The 18,893-nt window shown below is 46.6% G+C and overlaps 2 protein-coding genes across 5 annotated transcripts in view; both read left to right on the top strand.

Annotated features, from left to right (window-relative positions):
- The window catches only part of LOC138798430 (killer cell lectin-like receptor subfamily G member 1), an 85,877-nt gene that overhangs the window by 33,919 nt on the left and 33,065 nt on the right, over positions 1 to 18,893 (top strand). The window lies entirely within an intron of this gene.
- LOC138798429 (killer cell lectin-like receptor subfamily B member 1C) lies at positions 559 to 18,424 on the top strand. The gene is made up of 7 exons (XM_069978884.1): positions 559 to 772; positions 3,382 to 3,435; positions 4,379 to 4,453; positions 7,173 to 7,256; positions 7,750 to 7,898; positions 17,088 to 17,200; positions 17,295 to 18,424. Exons 1-7 carry the CDS (start codon positions 712 to 714, stop codon positions 17,413 to 17,415), a joined length of 657 nt encoding a protein of 218 aa, XP_069834985.1. The 5' UTR covers positions 559 to 711; the 3' UTR covers positions 17,416 to 18,424.

The raw sequence follows: 18,893 nt of genomic DNA, 5'->3' as shown, positions 1-18,893 counted from the left end.
CTTACCTCATCAGTATGGTTCCTCAAGTCCCCTAGGGACTCCTCTCCCTGCTCTGCATGAGTGACATCACTCGCGCTAGAAGGGGCGGGGCTTCCCGGGACATGGTTTTGCCGGGGCTGTCTCCTCAGAATCGGGACACTCCCGGCAAAACCAGGACTGTTGGCAACTATGCACGGTGGCTTCTTACTACATTTGGTGGTGGGCCAGAAGTTGTGGACTATGATTGTACAATTAGATTGGGTTGGATTTGCTGCATTTTTTACTAAATCCCCAGTGGATTACAGTGTGAGATAAATCTGATTGACGGCTGTAGAAATTGTCACCATAGTACAGTGAGACTCTGGTGGACTTTTGAACCTACATTGTGATTATTTCTTGTGAAAATGCTGTTACCATTAACTCCTAAAGTCATCATTTTCAAAGGTGAAGATTATGGCGCTGTCTTATAATAATATTCTCTTTGTTGCCTATAACAACCAATCACAACTCAGCTTTTATTTCTCACATTGTTCTGGTAAGATGAAAGCTGAGCTGTGATTGGCTGCTGTGGACAGCAGGAATGTTCCCCTGCCCTGAGTATATGGGCGTTCCCCTGCCCTGAAGCTTCTTGTAATTGTAACCAAGTGCTCACTCCCCTCCTTCTTCTGCGGAGATCACTACTGAGGAGAACACACACGTTTCCTTATTCTCTGCAAAATATTTATATAAACTATGGGAAATCCTGATGAAGACAATACTCCTGATCATCCCTTCATAAGTGGTGACAAAGCTGGTAAGAACCATAAGCTATAGGCTTTATCCTGTTTTATTATTATGAATATATAGAGTATATATAGAGTGATATTTCTTATCCTGTTCTACATACATAGCAGTAACATATAGAGAACAGACCTGATATGTTCTACACAGCTGTATCCTCCCCTCTCTGTGTTTTTCTCTTAGGACCCTATTACACGGGGCGATAATCGTGCGAAAAATCGTTATATTGTTCAAATTTAAATGAAAATTGTTCTGTGTAATTGCAGGCAACGATCGACAAATTGTTCGTATGTCGTTGATTTAGATCTGAACCTAAAATTATCGTTAATCGTTCAGTAATCGTTAGCTGTAATTCCACATTCGTTTGCTCAAGTTCCGCATTTAGGGTCCGATTACACGGAGCGATTTTTAACGACTGAACGATAAACGATCGCAAACGAGATTGTTTATCGTTAACCTGAAATAGTTCACCATATTACACAGAACGATGGACGTTAGCTACTACCATCGTTATTGCGATCGTTACCATGATCGTTTATTCCTTCTGATCCCAGCAAAACAATGAACAATGTGCAATTACACTGAACGATTATTGAACAAATGCGGAATTACAGCGAGCAATTAACGATAATTTATGGTGATTTTACACGTTCGAATTTGCACGATAACAATCGTATTCGAAGGATAATCGTACGTGTAAACGCAGCGAACGATCAAGCGACGGGCGAGAAATCGTTCATTTTGATCTTTCAACATGATCTAAAATCGTAGTTGATCGTTCGCAAAAAATTTGCAGATCGTTCCGTGTAAACATTCTTTAAACAGTTTCACCTATATGTGAGATAGGCTTAAAGAGAACCTGTTACCGGGGGTGCGGGCACAGAGCCCGCCCGACCCCCCGGTGCAGCTTCCGGATACTTACCTATTGCGATGAGTCCTGTTCCTGGAGCCGGTCCCGGGACGAAGATATCCACGCCCGAAGCCGTGCGCGCACGCCGCTGAGATGAGCCCGACACTCATAGAGAATGACGGAGCCGTCATTCTCTATGGGCATCGGACTCATCTCTGCTTATTTGCATACAGCGCGCGCACGGCTTCGGCCGCGAATATCTTTGTCCCGGGACCGGCTCCAGGAACAGGACTCATCGCAATAGGTAAGTATCCGGGAGCTGCACCGGGGGGTCGGGCGGGCTCTGTGCCCGTGCCCCCGGTGACAGGCTCCCTTTAAGTGATCGCAAAATGATCGCATAAAAATTTTTTCGGCCGATGTATCGTTCCATCTAAACGCTGATCGTTATAAAAAAAACATTGTTCATTCAAAATCGTTAATCGTGCGATCCGGCGAATTATCGCTCTGTGTAAAACTACCATTAGGTTCAAATCTAAATCAACGATCAACGACATATGAACGATTTTTCGATTGTTGCCTGCAATTACACAGAATGATAATCGTTTAAATTCAAACGATATAACGATTTTTCGCACGATAATCGTCGCGTGTAATAGGGGCCTTATTCTCTAATCGTTCAGTGTAATTGCACATTGTTCATTGTTTTGCTGGGATCAGATGGAGTAAACTATCATAGTAACGATCGCAATAACTATAGTGGTAACAATCGTAACTAACGACCATCGTTCTGTGTAATATGGTGAACGATTTCAGGTTAACAATAAACAATTTTGTTCGGGATCGTTTATGGTTAATCGTTAAAAATCGCTCCGTGTAATAGGACCCTTATTCTTTCTCTTTCTCTCGGTGTCTCTCTCCCCCATAATCACACTACTTTTCTCCCTGGACACATAGAGCTATGTTCACACACAGTATGTTGGCTCTCACTTCGGTCAGTATTTTTACCAGAACCAGGAGGAGGTCCAAAATACAGAAGAAGGTGCAAATCTTTACGTTTCTTATAACAAAGCCATAGTACATGTCATCAGTGAGTGTTCTGACTTCTCTGTTTTGCGACTTTAGCCTATGTTCACACACTGTATATTTTTGTAAAACCATTTTATGATTTATGTGGAAACATACGTCCATTGCTGCCTAGGAATCTCTTGCGGCGCCGCAAACAACTGACATGTCAGTTTTCTGCAGCCGCTATTCATTGAATAGCAGACGCAGAAAACCCTGTCAGTGCACACTATGGAGTACTACGCTTCATTGTGTGCTGTGGGGAGTTCTAATGTGGGCGCGCACGGATGTGCCCGCATCAGAACACTGCGGCCAAAAAGATCATCCAGCCGGTACTGCAGTACCATCTGGGATGATCTTTTCAGAGACCGGCCGTTCCGTGAGGCCGTGGAAACGGCCAGTCTAATACATAGTCTGCACATAGCCTGAGGCTGGGTTCACACACATTATATTTCAGGCAGTATTTGAGAGAACAAAAAAAAAAAAAAAAAAAAAAAATAATAATAATAATAATAATAATAATAATAAAAATTATAGTTTATATTGAACCCTCTCCACTGCTTTTAACATCTTATGGTAAAAGCAGTGGAGAGGGTTCAATATAAACTATAATTTTTATTATTATTATTATTATTATTATTATTATTGTTCTCTGTTACAATGCTTTCCCTGCATGCAACTTTTTAAACTTTTTTTTTTTTTTTTTGCAGGTAATTCAAACAATGTACCAAAGAAAACATCTCATTGGCTTTTGAATTCTAAAGGTAATAATACATATATACTGTACATACTATATCTCTGTTGGCTGTGGGGGTGAATGGAAAAGGCTGACTGCAGAGTTCTTCAAGCGGAGAACGGAGGGAACATCCAGAAAGCTCTGTGATTCCACAATCAACCCTGTCCCCAGTTTGTACGGTTGTACGTGGTATTGCAGTTCAGCCCCAATGAGCTGTAATACCACACCAAAACTGAGGACAAGACTGGTGCTGTTTCTGGAAGAAAGCGGCCATGTTTTTCTAAGCCTGGACAAACCTGGAGATTAACTGCAATTATTGAATGGATTTACAGTACAAAGAGAAATCACAGTCTTTCTTTTAGGCTAGGTTTCTACATATGCATTTAAGAATGTAAGAGGAATGCAATGAAGACCATGCGCTTACTGTATGCTTAAGAGGCCTGGTGGTGTATGTGATTCTATAATAACATCCTGCAGAACAAGTCACCACTCAGTCCTGACACCTGACACCTGCCCTGCCTTGTTGGAAATGTTTTTTTTTAAATGTTCAAATTCCATGATATAGTTTGGGCATGCTGTATGCAGGGCCGGCCCTGGCTGTATGTGCCTTTTTGTACTTCCTCAGTGTCTCTTTAGACCAGGAGGATGATTGTTATGTCAATACGAAAGTGCTGAGAAACTGTCACTCAGGCTATAATACACACATAGGAGGAGATTTATCAAACTGGTGTAAAATCAGTTGTTCCTAGCAACCAGATTCCACTTTTCATTCCTCAAGGAAAATTAAAGGTGGAATCTGATTGGTTGCTAGGGGCAACTGAGCCAGTTTCACTTTACACCATGTTTGATAGATCTCCCCCATATAATCTCGGTCATGACGATACGGTAGTATCAGTGACATCTAGAAATGATTCTGTGTACAGTATATTATCTTAGTATATCACTCAGTCTTCACCCTTTCTTTTATGCAGTGTGTTTGGTGATTGTTATCTTGCTGTTGGTGATAATCGGATTGATAGTGGCGCTTATCATTGTCAGTACTTCACGTAAGTATCAATAATCCATTATCTTATAAAAAAAATGGTATAGCAGACAGTTCTGACATGCTTCGTGCTCAATTCACAGAAAACTCTGTGATTTGTTCACTTAGGATGATAATATACGGGTCGATGGGGGCCCGATAATACCTGCTAGATCTGCTAGATCAGCGCTCATTTACTGGGCCTATTACACGGCCCGATAATCGTTAAAGAAGGGCTGCAGGGACATCGATTGTTTAGGCTGGGTTCACACTACGTCATTAAATGGCTGTCATTTAATGGCAAATATTTGCTGTTATTTTAAAACAACGGCTGTTATATTGAAACAATGGCAGTTATTTACCGTTATATGGCGGCCATCCACTCAATTTCAACATTGTGTGAACAGATCCTTTCTGTGTTTTTAATCCACTCCTGGTTTTGGTTGCAATACTGACTGAAATATACTGACTGAAATATACTGACTGAAATATACATATCCTGACTGAAATATACGTAGTGTGAACGCAGCCTTAGGCTATGTTCACACTACGTATGAATCCGTACGCATTTCGTACGGCGCCGTACATGTGCGGCTGAAACAACGGGCGTGCGAATATTCGATGTGCGGGCGGATGCGTACGCAATGTGTACGCAATGCGTACGCATTGCGAACGTACGCCCGTAGTCTACTTACGCTTCCTGGGCCCCCTACGAAGCAATCTGACAGCGGTCTTTTACTTGGAAATCTTCACCTAGCCCCGGACACCCCACAGAACCTTTTGGATCGGCATAGAAGAGTGGAAAAATGAAGAAATCACCACTTCATACGGAGCCTACGGGCGTAAGTTACAAGCCTTCCGGCCGGAGACAGTGGTCTGGTTCATTTCTTACGGCGCCGTATACGATCCGGGCGTACATTCGTACGAAGTGTGAACTGTGCAGCCGGGATCGTATACTTTGCATTGTACGCTAACTACGTAAGTTTCCGGCTGCATATTCACGGAGCGCACTACGGCCAGAAGCTTACGTAGTGTGAACATAGCCTTAAACTGTATACATACCTATCCAGGCTGCTTCTCCCCGGGTCCCGTGCGCTGCAGCCGGGTGGTCCCGGCCTGTGATTGGACATGCGGCCTGTCAGCTGAGACAGGCCGCTGTGAAGCTGGAGCGCGTGGGACGCGGGGAGAAGCATGGAGGAAGGGGAGCCCTGCAACCTGGATAGGTATGTATTCCTCTTTGCATATCGTCAGCTGTTACACGTAGCGGTGCGCGGTCGCCCCCCGATGATTATAGGTCAGAACCTATATCAACGATCAGCCGATGACAATGATCATCGGCTGATCGTTGTCTTTATTACACGGAACGATAATCGGCCGGATAGGGCCAATTCGGCCAATTATCGTTCCGTGTAATAGTATCCTTAGTCTACCACTCCTCCCCCCTAACCCCCCACTAACCAATCTTTAGTAAACCTGATGGTGTAGTGCAGATGCTAGTAGATGTTGTGGTACCGCTGCGGCACGGGGCCTGAGTGGTAGCTAGCTCTCCTCTGATACCGACACAAAATGTTCCCAGCACTCCTTCCTACAGTACAATGATGCACAGGAAGTTCAGGAGTGTTTCTACAACAATAACTTTACCGAACAGTTCTTTAAAGGTACAGTACAGTTTACAATCAAAGTCCCTGATCACAAGGTGCGGTTTAGCTTGAGATTTGGTCTGTCAGAATTTCCCTTTAAGAACACTTGGATGACTGGGTTTTGAGATAAGCTTTCTACAGTCTTATAACTAAAATACTTTAGGTAAGTTTTAGCAATAAAAACAGGGCGGACTACCTAGTGGGGAACTGTTCAATTTGTAAGATACTCTGCTGGAAGGGGGTCCTGACAATCTTGCAATCAGTTGCTTGTAAGACTGACAGAATAAACTTGTACTCACAGTGAAAAATTCATCTAGCTGTGATGAGTATGCAGAGCGGCACATCCAGAAATACAGGCACCAGCCAGAATACAGATAGGAGCTGACCTTCAACCCTTTGGCCGATAGGACTCAGCGGCTTGCAGAGGGGCACGCAGGCGAGAAGCACTTCTCCAACCTCTGACTGGAAATGGCATTACTGCAGAATGCAGGACTTTGACGACTTGTAAAAAAAGACCCCCTCAGCGTGAAAAGACTGGTTCCCTCAGGCGGTAGTCGCACCTCTTGTGTACTAAGCATGGCAGGATAGGGGACAAGTAAGAAATCGCAGAGGGTCCGACTTTCATACCCCCCACCAATCTCCATATTGGCCCACAACTCCTTTGCTTTGAATAAAGCCACTAGATACGGCACATGACCCGCAGCTGTATTTATTCTCTATGGAGCCGTCAGAGAGATCCGAGTACAGCAGTTGGCTGTTTCTAGTGTCTCCATAGAAAATGAATAGAGCTGTGGGTCATGTGCCAGCTGTACCTGCGGTTGTGGATAGGTGCGGAAGTCTGACCCCCTGCAATCTCTTACTTGTCCCCTATGCTGTGGATATACAACAAGTTAGTTTTATCTTTGAATTCCCCTTGAAAAAAAGCCACAGAGATGCTACAAACCAAGACCTGGTGTGTTATATTCCACCATAGACTTTAGTATAACATGTAATACCGCCATAGTGACGGCACAACAGCCGCAGTTTATAGGGATCACTGGGAACATGTAATGTACATAAAACTTTGACTTCATGACTTTATGACACGGTATGTGTTTCTTTCAGATATGCCTCCTCCATGTGAAGCTGAGACTGATCTGATGAATATAGTGAAGCAGCTCTGTGTGAACAGCAGTGACAGATCTTCAGGTAAGTACAGAATTATCCCTATGACAGGTCATAAATACTCCACGTTCTAAAATACACCATAGGAGAATAGTGCCGGGAAACTAGAAAAAAGACATCCCACACTGCTTACATGGCTATATAACCAGGTAAGCAGTGAGACTATATATACCTTTATTGTAGTTGTCCAAGGCTGCAATCACCTAAAAAAATGTTTTTACTGCACCTCTAAAGTGTCAGGGAGGCGTGGCTAGAGGATGTTACTGCACTTCAGTTTCCTGGCCACACCTCTACGACACTTCAGTTTCAATAAAAAGCATTTTATCAGGTGACTGCAGCCTCAGACAACTACAGTGAAGATATAGATAGTCTCGCTGCTTACATAGCCGTGTAGACAGGTAAGCAGTTTGAGACCCCCTGACTGTATAGCAATGCACATTAATCCTTACTCGTGTAACATGAAGGTAAATGGTTTCTTACATTTACTAAAACTTTTTAAATATTTTAAAACTTGCAGGATGTCACCTGTGTCCTCCCAGTTGGCTCCTACATGGAGATCAGTGTTATTACCTCTCAGATGTAACAGACAGAACATGGGACCAAAGTGAGGAGCAATGTAAGATGATGGGATCTGATCTGCTGATCATAAAGGATCAGGACCAGCAGGTACGGGGTCTGTGTCCATGTATAAATGTATTCCTTATGTTCTACCGGAGGTTATAAAACAGCAGCAGCCTAACAGACAGCAGCAGCCTAACTATTTTAACTAATTTAACTTATTTTTTATTGTTGTTTTTTTTATTATTTACTTATTAAGTACATTACAAACAGAACATTCCAAAATAAAAAAGTGTTTCATTATTAACCCCTTCAAATCCGAGCCCATTGATACACGAATGTCCAGGTAAAATTAATGCAATGTTCCTCCCCACCTTCTAAGAGCCACAGCGCCTTTATTTTTCCACCTACAGGGCTGTACGGGGCGTCATTTTTTGCAACATAATCTCTAGTTTTTATAAATATCATACTGGTGTAACAGAAAAATTTTGATTACTTTTTATTATTTTTTTTCTGATGTATAATTTAGTATAATTAGCAATCCTGGTGTGTCTTTGTTTTTTTTTTCATTTACACTGTTCACTGTGCGGGAACAATAATGTAATATTTTAAAAGATTGGATAATTCCGCACACTACGATATTTTTTTATATATATTTTTATAACGGGCAAGAGGGATATTTTAAACTTTTATTGGGAGGGGGTTTATAAGGTGTTTAATACTTTAAAACTTTTTTTTACACTTTTTTCACTATAAAACATGCATATACTAATCTATGCTATGCCATAGCATAGCATAGATCAGTGTTATCGGCGATCTGTGTATAGAGCCTGCGTAAGAGCAGACTCTATGCACAGATCGCCGAACCAACAGGACAGAGGTAAGAGCCTTACCCCTGCACATCGGTACATGCGATCGGGACCCCCGCAGCACGGCTGAGGGGGTCCCGATCACTCAGTGACAGAAGCTTGTTCTGTCAATGAGTACATTAAACGCTGCAAGCGCTATAGATTGCGGCGTTAAAGGGGTTAATGAGACGCAGCTGCTGGATTGCAGCTGCCTCTCATTACCTCCGGCCCGGACACACTGATGTGTGCGGGGACGCTCTCACTGCAGCAGTCAAGCACACATCAGTAAGCCCTTCTGTCAGGAACATATATATGTACATTCCTACTGCACGGGGTATGTGCAGTAGGAACGTATATATATATATGTATTACTGATGGGAAGGGGTTAAGGTAAATGGCAGACTGGTACATACTGTATGGATAGAGGACTCTGCCCCGAGCACTTACAATCTGTAAGATAAGGGGAGGGAGACAGTAGGTGAGAAGCAGCTAGTCAAAGTGTGGTGCAGAACTTTTGTGGGTTGTAGACTAGAAATGGATTTTCAGGTTGCTTTTAACGGTCTTGATGGTGGATGAGAACCATATGTGTCGGAGTAGTGTACAAAGTAAGGATTATTCAGCTCACCACACCTGTAGCAGTTGCCGCCCGGTGCACGGTAGTGCAAGCTTAACCAACAAAAGATAGGATTAAAGCCGGCAATCCTGGGATACGTCCAAAATTTGGTCTTTATTAAATCTTTACATGCAAAAATAACAAACTCAGGGACAGAAGCTGACGCGTTTCAGTCTCTCAACCTTACCCATAGCTTGTTTAGGGGTACTGAGTTCCAGAGTACGAGGGAGGCTCAGGCAAAATCTTGGAGATGATTGTGTGAGGTATGAACAAGGTAGAGCACATAAGAAGGTCATTAGAGGATCAGAGGTTGCGTGAGGCATGGTAGCGGAATATTAGGTCAGAGATGTACGGAGGGAACAGGTTGTGGGCAGCCTTGGATGTTATGGTCAACAATTTAAAATTTGTTGACATCCGGGCCGGAGAGGTAGATTTGAATGTCATCGGCATAGAGGTGGGATTTCATGATGTGTCCCTGGCCAAAAGTATAGATGGAGAAGAAAAGAGGCCCTAGAACAGAGCCTTCAGGGACACCAACAGTGAGGGGGAAGGAGAGGTGGTGGTGTGGGAGCGGGAGACCCAAAAAGTGAAGTTGAAGAGGTAAGAGGAGATCCAGGGAGGGGCAAACTGGTGGCACCAAGGGATGAAAAAGTTTGTAGAAGGAAGGAATGGTCAACTGTGTCAAAGGCAAAGGATAGACAAAACAAAGAAGGAAAGCTATGTGTCATAAAGGCTGCACACCACAATAAATATTAATAAAAATCAATTTTTATTGCATCAAATAGCAGGGTGATCAGACCGTACAGTGAAAAACATAGAAACAAAGAGCCAGATACAAACAATAAAAACACTTAAAAAACTGCAAAAAGGCGAAAGATCTTGGCAGGCTTTGAAAACAGTGGGCAAGAGTTAGATCTCTAACTCCGTACAATTCCTAGTATAAGCCATAATACCTAGGTATCTGTAAATAAGGGAATAAAACCTATTCAAGGAAGTGTGGAAGTTGTATCCCTGGAGTATCGGGTATCGCTCCCCACCAAAATGTTGTCAGGAGTCCTGAAGAAGCTCCGTTGGGGAGCAATACGCATGTTTTTTTTTCCACTTCAGGGATACAACTTCCACACTTCTGCCTCGTAAAGGGCAGTGATTTAAACTTTTATTGGGGGAGGGGCTATGGAATACTTTTTAAAACATTTTAAATGATTTTTTTTTACACTTTTTAAGTCCCCTTAGAGGACTTTTATAAGCAATGATTAAATTGCTTACACTGGTCAATGCTATGCCATTGCATAGCATTGATCAGTGTTATCTGTGGATCAGACTGTATGGAGGAGGTGAGTATGAGACCTCCGGCAGTCAGGGGCAATTATATGGAGCCCTGCAATTACACTGCAGGGGTCCCAATCGGAAAGTGACAGGATTCGCTCCTTTCACTTAAACTTAAATGCTGTGTTTAAGGGTTAAATGGCGGGTGATAGTGTGATTACTGTTGCCCATTATCAATAGTGAAGACTCAGTGAGGACTTTTTTTGTAGTGTTCTGTAGTTTCTATTGGTTTTCTTTTTAGGTGAGATTTTTTGATCTTCTGGAATGAGATGTGATCATAGAAATGTAATTCTAGCTCTGAGTATTCTTTGTGGTTTAAGGTGTTTGCTATGTGGAAGAAATAACTTTAGATTCTAATAGCTCAGAAGAGTAAATGCTAAATATATTAATATAGCCACAGGAGCAAATGGCAATCTAGCAGAATATAGAAAAAAGAATTCTTACAGCATCCTTACAGCAGATAGAGATGGTTCTGGCTCTGGCGGCAGGGGCGCCGCAATCATGAGGCGACCTGAGTCGTCTGCCTCAGGCGGCGCCACCAGCTGTCTTCATGGGGGCGGCATTCCAGGGCCGCTTTAACCAGAGGGCACATGGTGCACGTGCACCGGGCCCGCTGGTTAAAGGGGCCCCCCCGAGCAGGCCGGCCGTTGCTATGTGCGACCAATGCGGTCGCACAGGGCTCCGGCCACCAGCCTGTCAGGGGGGAGCGCCATGGATGGGTAATCTACTTACCCCTCCATGGCGCCCCCTGCAGGGCCCCCCCCCGTCCGCCGCTGCCCCCGTCCGCTGCTGCTGCGGCGCGTCAGCGCTGCAGCAGCAGCGACACTGACAGAGAGAGAGCCATTGGCTCCCTCCCTGTCAGTCACTCTTGTGGCCGCACTTCCTGCGGTCACAAGAGGCCGCACTCTCCCTCTAGCGGCCGACGTCACTGGAGCGTCGGCGCGAGGGTAAGGGGAGTGCAGCCTCTTGTGACCGCAGGAAGTGCGGCCACAGGAGGGAAGAGAAGAGGAACGCGTGGACCCAGGTGAGTAACAGTGTTTGTTTTTTTCAATGTTATATGGGAGGAGGAGCTATATACTATTGGGGAGCACAGGGGGCTATATACTATGGGGGAGCACAGGGGGCTATATACTATGGGGGAGAACAGGGGTCTATATACTATGGGGGAGCACAGGGAGCTATATACTATGGGGGGCACAGGGGTCTATATACTATGGGGGAGCACAGGGGGCTATATACTATGGGGGAGCACAGGGGGCTATATACTACTGGGGAGCACAGGGGACTATATACTACTGGGGAGCACAGGGGTCTATATACTATGGGGAGCACAGGGAAGCTATATACTATGGGGGAGCACAGGGGAGCTATATACTACTGGGGAGCACAGGGGAGCTATATACTACTGGGGAGCACAGGGGGCTATATACTATGGGGGAGCACAGGGGGCTATATACTATGGGGGAGCACAGGGGAGCTATATACTACTGGGGAGCACAGGGGAGCTATATACTACTGGGGAGCACAGGGGGCTATATACTACTGGGGAGCACAGGGGTCTATATACTATGGGGAGCACAGGGAAGCTATATACTATGGGGGAGCACAGGGGGCTATATACTATGGGGGAGCACAGGGGGCTATATACTATGGGGGAGCACAGGGGAGCTATATACTACTGGGGAGCACAGGGGAGCTATATACTATGGGGGAGGACAGGGGGCTATATACTATGGGGGAGCACAGGGGAGCTATATACTATGGGGGAGCACAGGGGGCTATATACTATGGGGGAGGACAGGGGGCTATATACTATTGGGGAGCACAGGGGAGCTATATACTATGGGGGAGCACAGGGGACTATATACTACTGGGGAGCACAGGGGTCTATATACTATGGGGAGCACAGGGGGTCTATATACTATGGGGAGCACAGGGGAGCTATATACTATGGGGGAGCACAGGGGAGCTATATACTACTTGGGAGCACAGGGGACTATATACTACTGGGGAGCACAGGGGTCTATATACTATGGGGAGCACAGGGAAGCTATATACTATGGGGGAGCACAGGGGAGCTATATACTACTGGGGAGCACAGGGGAGCTATATACTACTGGGGAGCACAGGGGGCTATATACTACTGGGGAGCACAGGGGGCTATATACTATGGGGGAGCACAGGGGGCTATATACTATGGGGGAGCACAGGGGAGCTATATACTATGGGGGAGCACAGGGGACTATATACTACTGGGGAGCACAGGGGTCTATATACTATGGGGAGCACAGGGAAGCTATATACTATGGGGGAGCACAGGGGAGCTATATATTACTGGGGAGCACAGGGGAGCTATATACTACTGGGGAGCACAGGGGGCTATATACTACTTGGGAGCACAGGGGAGCTATATACTATGGGGGAGCACAGGGGGCTATATACTATGGGGGAGCACAGGGGGCTATATACTATGGGGGAGCACAGGGGGCTATATACTATGGGGGAGCACAGGGGAGCTATATACTATTGTGGGAGAGCACAGGGGGGGCTATATACTACTGGGGAGAGTGCACAGGGGGGCTATATACTAATGGGGGAGCGCACAGGAGGGCTGTATATAACTGGAGGAGCACATGAGGGGCTATATACTACAGGGACACCTTAAAACTATGGAGGCACAGAGGGGTGTAACTACTGTATAGAGGTACAAGGGACCTAACTACTGTATGTGTTGGAGCCTAAAATATTTGTCTGGCAGATTCTGGAGAGAAGATTCACAGCCAGGGGAAGACTTCAAGGTGGCCCAGGCTGGATGGAGAGAAAAAGAAAAGGTGACAGACTCTGATTGGAGAAGACGCCCCCGGTGAGTCACTGGATGTAACTGCACTCTGTTATAGGATTGTAGTGTTAGGGGTCATGATGTGGCGGTATTATGTAATGGTATCATTGGTAATATCTTTCTGTTTTGTTTAGTGCAGTTTTTATGTAATATATAATCACTGTATGGTGGAAATAGTGTTATAAGGTAACTACTGTATGTATTGGGGCTCTTGATACAGTGTGGGGGCAAATTCAGTACATTATACAATGTGCCGAAAGGGAAGGGGGGGCCCACTCTTGAGGGCTGTGCACTGGGCCCACCAATGTATTAAAACGGCCCTGCGGCATTCAGTGGCAGACTATAATATGAGCGGTTCGGGCGGCCGCCCACATTATAATCCGCCACTGATTGTACCATGTACCGGAGTCCCCCTGCGCCCGGACAGCATCTGTAATGAGATGCTGTGAGCGGGGGAGACTGTATTCATAAGCGCCGCGCTGTAATGAATCAGCCGCGCGGTGCTGTTACTACAGCGCGGCGCTTATGAACACAGTCTCCCCCGCTCACAGCATCTCATTACAGATGCTGTCCGGGCGCGGGGGGACTCCGGTAAATGCATTCCACGTCCGTGATCCGTCAGGATCACGGAACGTGGGAATGCAGCCTTAGTCCCCCGGCTGATGTGCGGCTGCCGGGGGTGTCCCGTCCTGTCACCAGCAGCGCGCGCATCAGAGAGATCCCCGTGCGCCGGAAGTCACAGCCACAGGCACACGGGGAGCTCTCTGATGCGCGCGCTGCCGGGGACAGGACGGGATACCCCGGGCAGCCGCACATCAGCCGGGACCAGACCAGAGAGGCTCGACGGGGGAACGGAGGGCAGGTGAGTTGTGTGCTGTTTTTTGTTTTTGTTTTATCTGCTGTGCAGGGGGGGGGGGGGAGAGGGGGACCATATATAAGGTAGGGGGGGAAGAGGGGGACCATCTATAAGGTAGGGGGGGAAGAGGGGGACCATCTATAAGGGAGGGGGGAAAGAGGGGGACCATCTATAAGGTAGGGGGGGAAGAGGGGGACGATCTATAAGGGGGGACCATCTATAAGGGAGGGGGAGAGGGAAGAGGGGGACCATCTATAGGGGGGGGAAGGGGACCATCTATAAGGGAGGGGGGAAAGAGGGGGACCATCTATAAGGGGGGGACCATCTATAAGGGGGGGGAAAGAGGGGGGCCATCTATAAGGGAGGGGCGGGAGGGGGACTGTCTATAAGGGGGGGGGGGAGAGGGGGACCATCTATAGGGGGGGGAAGGGGACCATCTATAAGGGAGGGGGGAAAGAGGGGGACCATCTATAAGGGGGGGCCATCTATAAGGGAGGGGGGAAAGAGGGGGACCATCTATAAGGGGGGGACCATCTATAAGGGAGGGGCGGGAGGGGGACTGTCTATAAGGGGGGGGGGAAGAGGGGGACCATCTATAAGGGGGGGGGAAGAGGGGGACCATCTATAAGGGGGCATCTATAAGGGAGGGGGGAGAGGGGGACCATGTATAAGGGGGGGGAGGGGGACCATCTTTAAGGGAGAGGGGACCATCTATAAGGGAGGGGGAGAGGGGGACCATCTATAAGGGAGAGGGGACCATCTATAAGGGGGGGGAAGAGGGGGACCATCTATAAGGGGGGGGGAGAGGGGGACCATCTAAAAGGGGGGGAGAGAGGGAAGAGGGGGACCATCTATAAGGGGGGGGAGAGGGGGACCATCTATAAGGGGGGGGGGAGAGGGAAGAGGGGGACCATCTATAAGGGGGGGGGAAGAGGGGGACCATCTATAAGGGAGGGGAAAGAGGGGGACCATCTATAAGGGGGAAAGAGGGGAGAGGGGGACCATCTATAAGGGGGAAAGAGGGGGGAGGGGGACCATCTATAAGGGAGGGGAAAGAGGGGGACCATCTATAAGGGAGGGGGGAGAGGGGGACCATCTATAAGGGAGGGGGGAGAGGGGGACCATCTATAAGGGAGGGGGGAGAGGGGGACCATCTATAAGGGAGGGGGGAGAGGGGGACTATCTATAAGGGGGGGGGAGAGGGGGACCATCTATAAGGGGGGGGGGAGAGGGGGACCATCTATAAGGGGGGGGGGGACCATCTATAAGGGGGGGAAGAAGGGGACCATCTATAAGGGGGGAGGAGGGGGACCATCTCCTAAAAGATCAGCACCCTCCTCTCCTGACATTCTCTGTGCTGCTGTGACCTGTCCTAAAAGATCAGCACCCTCCTCTCCTGACATCCTCTGTGCTGCTGGGACTTCTCCTATAGGATTAGCACCCTCCTCTCCTGACATCCTCTGTGCTGCTGGGACCTCTCCTATAGGATTAGCACCCTCATCTCCTGACATCCTCTGTGCTGCTGGGACCTCTCCTATAGGATTAGCCCCCTCCTCTCCTGACATCCTCTGTGCTGCTGGGACCTCTCCTATAGGATTAGCCCCCTCCTCTCCTGACATCCTCTGTGCAGAAAGGGACCAAACATTATGTTTATTGGGGACAGCAGTGGGGGGGGTGGGCAGTAGTGGATTATAATGTGGGCGGATTGACGGGGGGGGGGGGGGGGGCGTCATTCTATAGTTCGCCTCGGGCAGCAGAGAGGCTAGAATCACCCCTGTCTGGCGGCCATGTAATGCTGTGCTGATGCATCTTGGGATTTATAATATAGCACAGAGGGGCAGGAATCAAGTTGAAATCCAAAGTTTGAGCTGTTGTCTGATCAGTAGCAGAGCGGAGACTAAATTGCAGAGAAGTGACATCTACAGTGTGATAGACAATAGGACGGACAAATTCACTGGAGACTTCTGTAGTGTCCCAGTACAGGTGGTTCACTAAGCTTTTAACCGCCTTTGTAAAGTATCAGGCGTCACACCAAGAGCTAGGAGCTGTGATTTCCACTCCAACCACTAGGTGTCTCACTTTTTTCCCTGTGCACAGCTGCAGTATGTAAAGGTTTAGCTTAATTGTTGTGTGTTGACCAATCACAGGTGTAGTCACTCTACACTAAGCACTCTCTACACTCCTCTTTTCCTGTTACACAACCCTATATAGGATAGGGATTTTCCTGTTTAGGTGCAGTTGAGTTCAGTCTAGTCTGAAAGGAGTACAGTTCAGTGTAGAGTCTGAGACCACTAGTATGCAGTGCTAGACTCTTAGAAGTGGGGTAACCGTGAGCTGGGTAAACCCTTGTCTAAGCCTGGGATCCTTCTTAGTCAGGACAGTCAACCCCTAAAGGAAAGGAAGAGGGATCCCCAGTAGAACAAAGTTGCTGAGTGCCGAAGTATCCCACTGACTATGCTCAACTACCTTGGGGAACTTGAGGAGTTAGCTATGCCCAGAGACTCCTGTCACCTTCGTGCGTCGTACCTGCACCCTCACACCTCATTAAAGTTCTACCAGTGCCGTGTGTCCGGGGTTGGGTATTGCCACTCCTGGCCATCGTGACAAAGCTACCCCAAACAACAGAGACCAACAGCTGCCATAACATTTGCATACACTCGGGCCACAGCATTTCTTTATGTGATGGCCACCTTGTAACCTGAGGGAACTGCACTTGGTCTATAATAATGTAATAATAAACTAATTATTACAAATAGGGGACCAGTTGAGAGTAACCTCACATTGCTACAAAATAGATGTTTTTTATTTGTTCCAGGAGTTTATACAGAGAACTCTCAGCCAGCGGGCAGATGACCGATATTGGATTGGACTTCACCCTGATGAAGATGGCTGGAGATGGGTGGATGGAGAACAATATAACAGCAGCCTGTAAGTGACTCCTGACACCAGCAGATACTGTGGATACATCTGTAACCTGTGTCTGTCCTCCCCTGATTTCTCATCATTTCCTCTTGTTACTCAGGTTCCAGATAAAGACACAACCATCAGGACGCTGCGTATCAGTGACCAGATCTTATTATTATCAGAGCAGCTGCAGTTCTGCATACAGATGGATGTGTATAAGGAAAGCTGTGAGGATCTGACCATCAGTATTATTGTCACTGTGGTAAAGAAATAACATAAGGCCATTATAAGGTAATGGCCTTATATTTGGACAAAAAACAGCACAGAGCCTGACTGGACCTGGATATTATTGCAGTGTACAGGAGCCCATGTGCCACTGCTAGGTGTCTGTGAATTTTCAGTCAACACTACTTTATTGTACAACGGAATTCCTATATTCTATTTTCAAAACTGCATTATTACATTTTGGCCACAAGATGCCGCCAGATTATTTTCTATGTAATTTTCAGCACATTGGAGACTATGGGAGTTATGGCATTATGTTATTTGTTACTATATATATGCAGAGTATGATTGTCAGACATGTCCCAAACTCTCGGCCTATCACAGACATGTTCTGGAGAGTTCCCACCGATGGGATGTCAAGTTGCCTCACCTTTCCTCCACCGATAGGATTTCAAGTTGCCTCACCTTTCCTCCACCAATGGATGACTTGTCCTAGCTACCCGTATAAAACTGCCTGTTAGTAAGTTCTGGATTCTAGTTTGTTATAGTCTAGTGTGTGTTACAAAGCTTTTCCTTAGAAGTTACTGTCAGCAGGATTATGACCTACTAAACCCTTAGTGGGACAACTACCATTAAGAGGTCCGCCACCTGTCTACGTCAGGAGTGACTGTTCTCTACACATGTATTTTAAGAAAGCCCTTCTGCTGACCTGGACTGTCTCCAGCGTATTGGTTAAGATTGCTACAAGCCACATTACCCCGCTGATATTGTTCGATCACCTTGGATGGATTAGCTTTACCCGGATGTCCTAGCCTTCCCTGGATGTCCTTCCCCTATCCACTATACAAGTCTTCTGTTTGAAACCTCCCTAAGAGACTTTGCAACTCAAGGAAAACCTATCTTCAGTGTTACAAGGAATTGGCAATCATATTCAAGGGCAAACAGCTTTGTCTAGACTTGTTCCTAAAGTTATCCTGTACTGTTCTTTAACAAGTCTTCCAGTAAAAGTCATTAACTGGTTAAGTGATCCGGACTATGTGGTTACTCAACTGCACCAATACACCATAGGGAACATCAGGAACTACACCTATACCTTAAACCGGTGTGTGCTGGAACCCATGGAGGGCATATACCAACCACACAAGTGTCGCAGCTGTATGGCTACACCTTCCCTTCACATGGTATCGCACCCATTACTCAACCAAACTTAAATAGCTAATTTAATAAGATAGACACCAAAAAGTGGATAAAATGAGGCTGTGTATTTTTAAAACTCATTTTATAACTCATAAAATAAACACACCAGTTAATTCCTTCAACCAGCCTAGGCTGTTGACCCTCTAGTCAGCATACAGCCCTTAAAGAAGAAATCCGGCCATTTTCAAAAATGGGCAGCCAGCAAAGGCGAAGGGAATGTAATCACCAGTCCTTACTTATCACTCCACATGCCCGCGATGTGAAGCTTGACCAGCTCCAGTAACCCCATCGGAAG

Source organism: Dendropsophus ebraccatus, chromosome 8, assembly GCF_027789765.1.
Source record: "Dendropsophus ebraccatus isolate aDenEbr1 chromosome 8, aDenEbr1.pat, whole genome shotgun sequence".
NCBI lineage: Eukaryota > Metazoa > Chordata > Amphibia > Anura > Hylidae > Dendropsophus > Dendropsophus ebraccatus.
Note: the sequence above shows the minus strand (reverse complement) of the source record. Positions and strands in the feature narration are given on the sequence as shown.